The sequence below is a fragment of the Alligator sinensis genome, unplaced genomic scaffold, assembly GCF_000455745.1.
Source record: "Alligator sinensis unplaced genomic scaffold, ASM45574v1 scaffold149_1, whole genome shotgun sequence".
Taxonomy (NCBI): Eukaryota; Metazoa; Chordata; order Crocodylia; family Alligatoridae; genus Alligator; species Alligator sinensis.
In genome coordinates this window covers 355,348-357,047 of record NW_005842823.1, presented here as the reverse complement: position 1 = coordinate 357,047, position 1,700 = coordinate 355,348, and the positions used below count along the sequence as shown (strand labels likewise).

The window sequence follows — 1,700 nt, the reverse complement described above, 5'->3', positions numbered from 1 at the left end:
ATCAGCCCAGCAGTGACATCACAGGCAGCACTGGGGAGTGATGTCACGAGTGCCCTGCCCCAGTGATGGGAAGGCTGGAGGCCTCCCCGGATCCCCGTCGCGTGGGGGCCAGAAGGGGTTAACTAAACAGGTGGAAAAGCAGCGTGGCCCCTTTAAATCCCCCAGTGCCCCCCAGTGGGCGGGGCCCGTGTGAAGCCCTGCCCCTTCACAGGTATATAAGGGCCCTGTCATGGTAGGGCCCACAGCAATAGCAGCCGGGCTGCGCCACGTACCAGCCCTCAGTCACCGGTGCCCACAAGGTGCCCGGGCGGCTGGGCCCTGGCGTGGTGCCCACGGCCGCGGTGGGAGCTGCTCTCCGGTTACCGGAGGCTGCATCGATCTCTCTGCAGCAGGAGCCGCCGCCAAGGTCGGCCTGACCCTGTCCCCGCGCCGGGGCCGTTTGCACACGTGTGCACGTGCAAGCATGTGCCTGGGCAGCGCCAGGCATCCTGGGGCAGCTCCAGCCCGCAGGGCTCACGGGAACTCCTGCTGCTTGAGCATGTGCAGGCATGTGCGAGGAGGCATGTGCACACACGGGAACAGGCGGGTGCGGGTGTGCACGCAGCGGCGAGCCCTGCATGTATCTGGGGGCAGGCCTGAGCGGGGGTGATGGTGTGTGCCAGCTCCAAGTGCCCCCCCATTGCCACATGGGGGCACCCACCAAGGGGCTGGGCCTCACCATGGGTAGCCCCCAGTCTGCACCAGTCTGAACTGGGAGACCCCTCCCCCAGCACAGTGGCCCCCTCCCGGGCCCAGCCAGGCCACAGGCTGCGAGCACCAGTCACCGGTGCTGGGGGACACGGCAGGGACATGCAGGGACCACAACCCTACCTGAGCCCATGGCGCTGAGCCTGGAGGTCAGAGGTCATGCGGAATCCCAGTGGAGGGCAGAGGTTGTGCAGAGCTGCAGGGGCACACGGGGGCGGCAGTAGGTGGGGGGACCCAGCGCGGGGTCTTGGGGCGGCGCGGTGTGGCGTGGAGGGGGTGGGCAGGCGCGGGCGCTGTGCTGAGCCAGCAGGCGCTGGCTGGCAGCTGGGCCCGGTGTTGGCTTTCACCCGCTGGGCCCAGCCCGGCCCTTGGGGCCTGGGTGGGGGGCATCCAGGACCATTCCCTCTTCCCCCCCTCCCTCAGGGCATGCAGGGGAGTTTCTGGGGGGCTGTCCTGATGTACACACCCAGCCCGCTCCACACCATGCACACGTGCAAGCCCACACGCGTGTACACACACACTCTCCCTGTACTTCCCCTGCTGCATTGGGGCACACAGCTGGACCCACAGGACATGTATGCACACCCCTGGCCTGAGACCATGCCCTGTGCGCACACATACCCATGTGTGTACATACCCAATGGGCACACGTGTGTGTGCACAGTCGCCCCCTCCCCCACCCCTTTGTGCACATGGCCCTCCTGACATGACACAGCTGTGCACACCCACCCTGGGTGCTCGACAGTGCACCGGCACACGTGTGGGTGCACACACGCCTCATCACAGGAGATTCTTTTGACACATTTAATAACCCCACACTGCAATGCGCCTCCCTGAGGCAGGAAAGGGGTGCCCCCCCCAGCGTGCCCTCCCATTGCCCCCACCCGGGGCAAAGCCCTTTGCCCCCCCACCCTCCCTTCCTCAAACCCACAGCAATTAAATACAAAGCAAGG

General features: G+C 66.4%; 1 protein-coding gene across 1 annotated transcript in view; it reads right to left on the bottom strand.

Moving 5' to 3' along the window:
• Positions 1-908, bottom strand: part of ZNF385A (zinc finger protein 385A) — a 19,933-nt gene extending 19,025 nt beyond the window's left edge. Inside the window, exon 1 of the mRNA XM_025191490.1 lies at positions 871-908. Coding sequence (XP_025047275.1) covers positions 871-908 — 38 coding nt within the window. The remainder of the gene's footprint in view (positions 1-870) is intronic.
• Between the last annotated feature and the right edge of the window lie 792 nt (positions 909-1,700).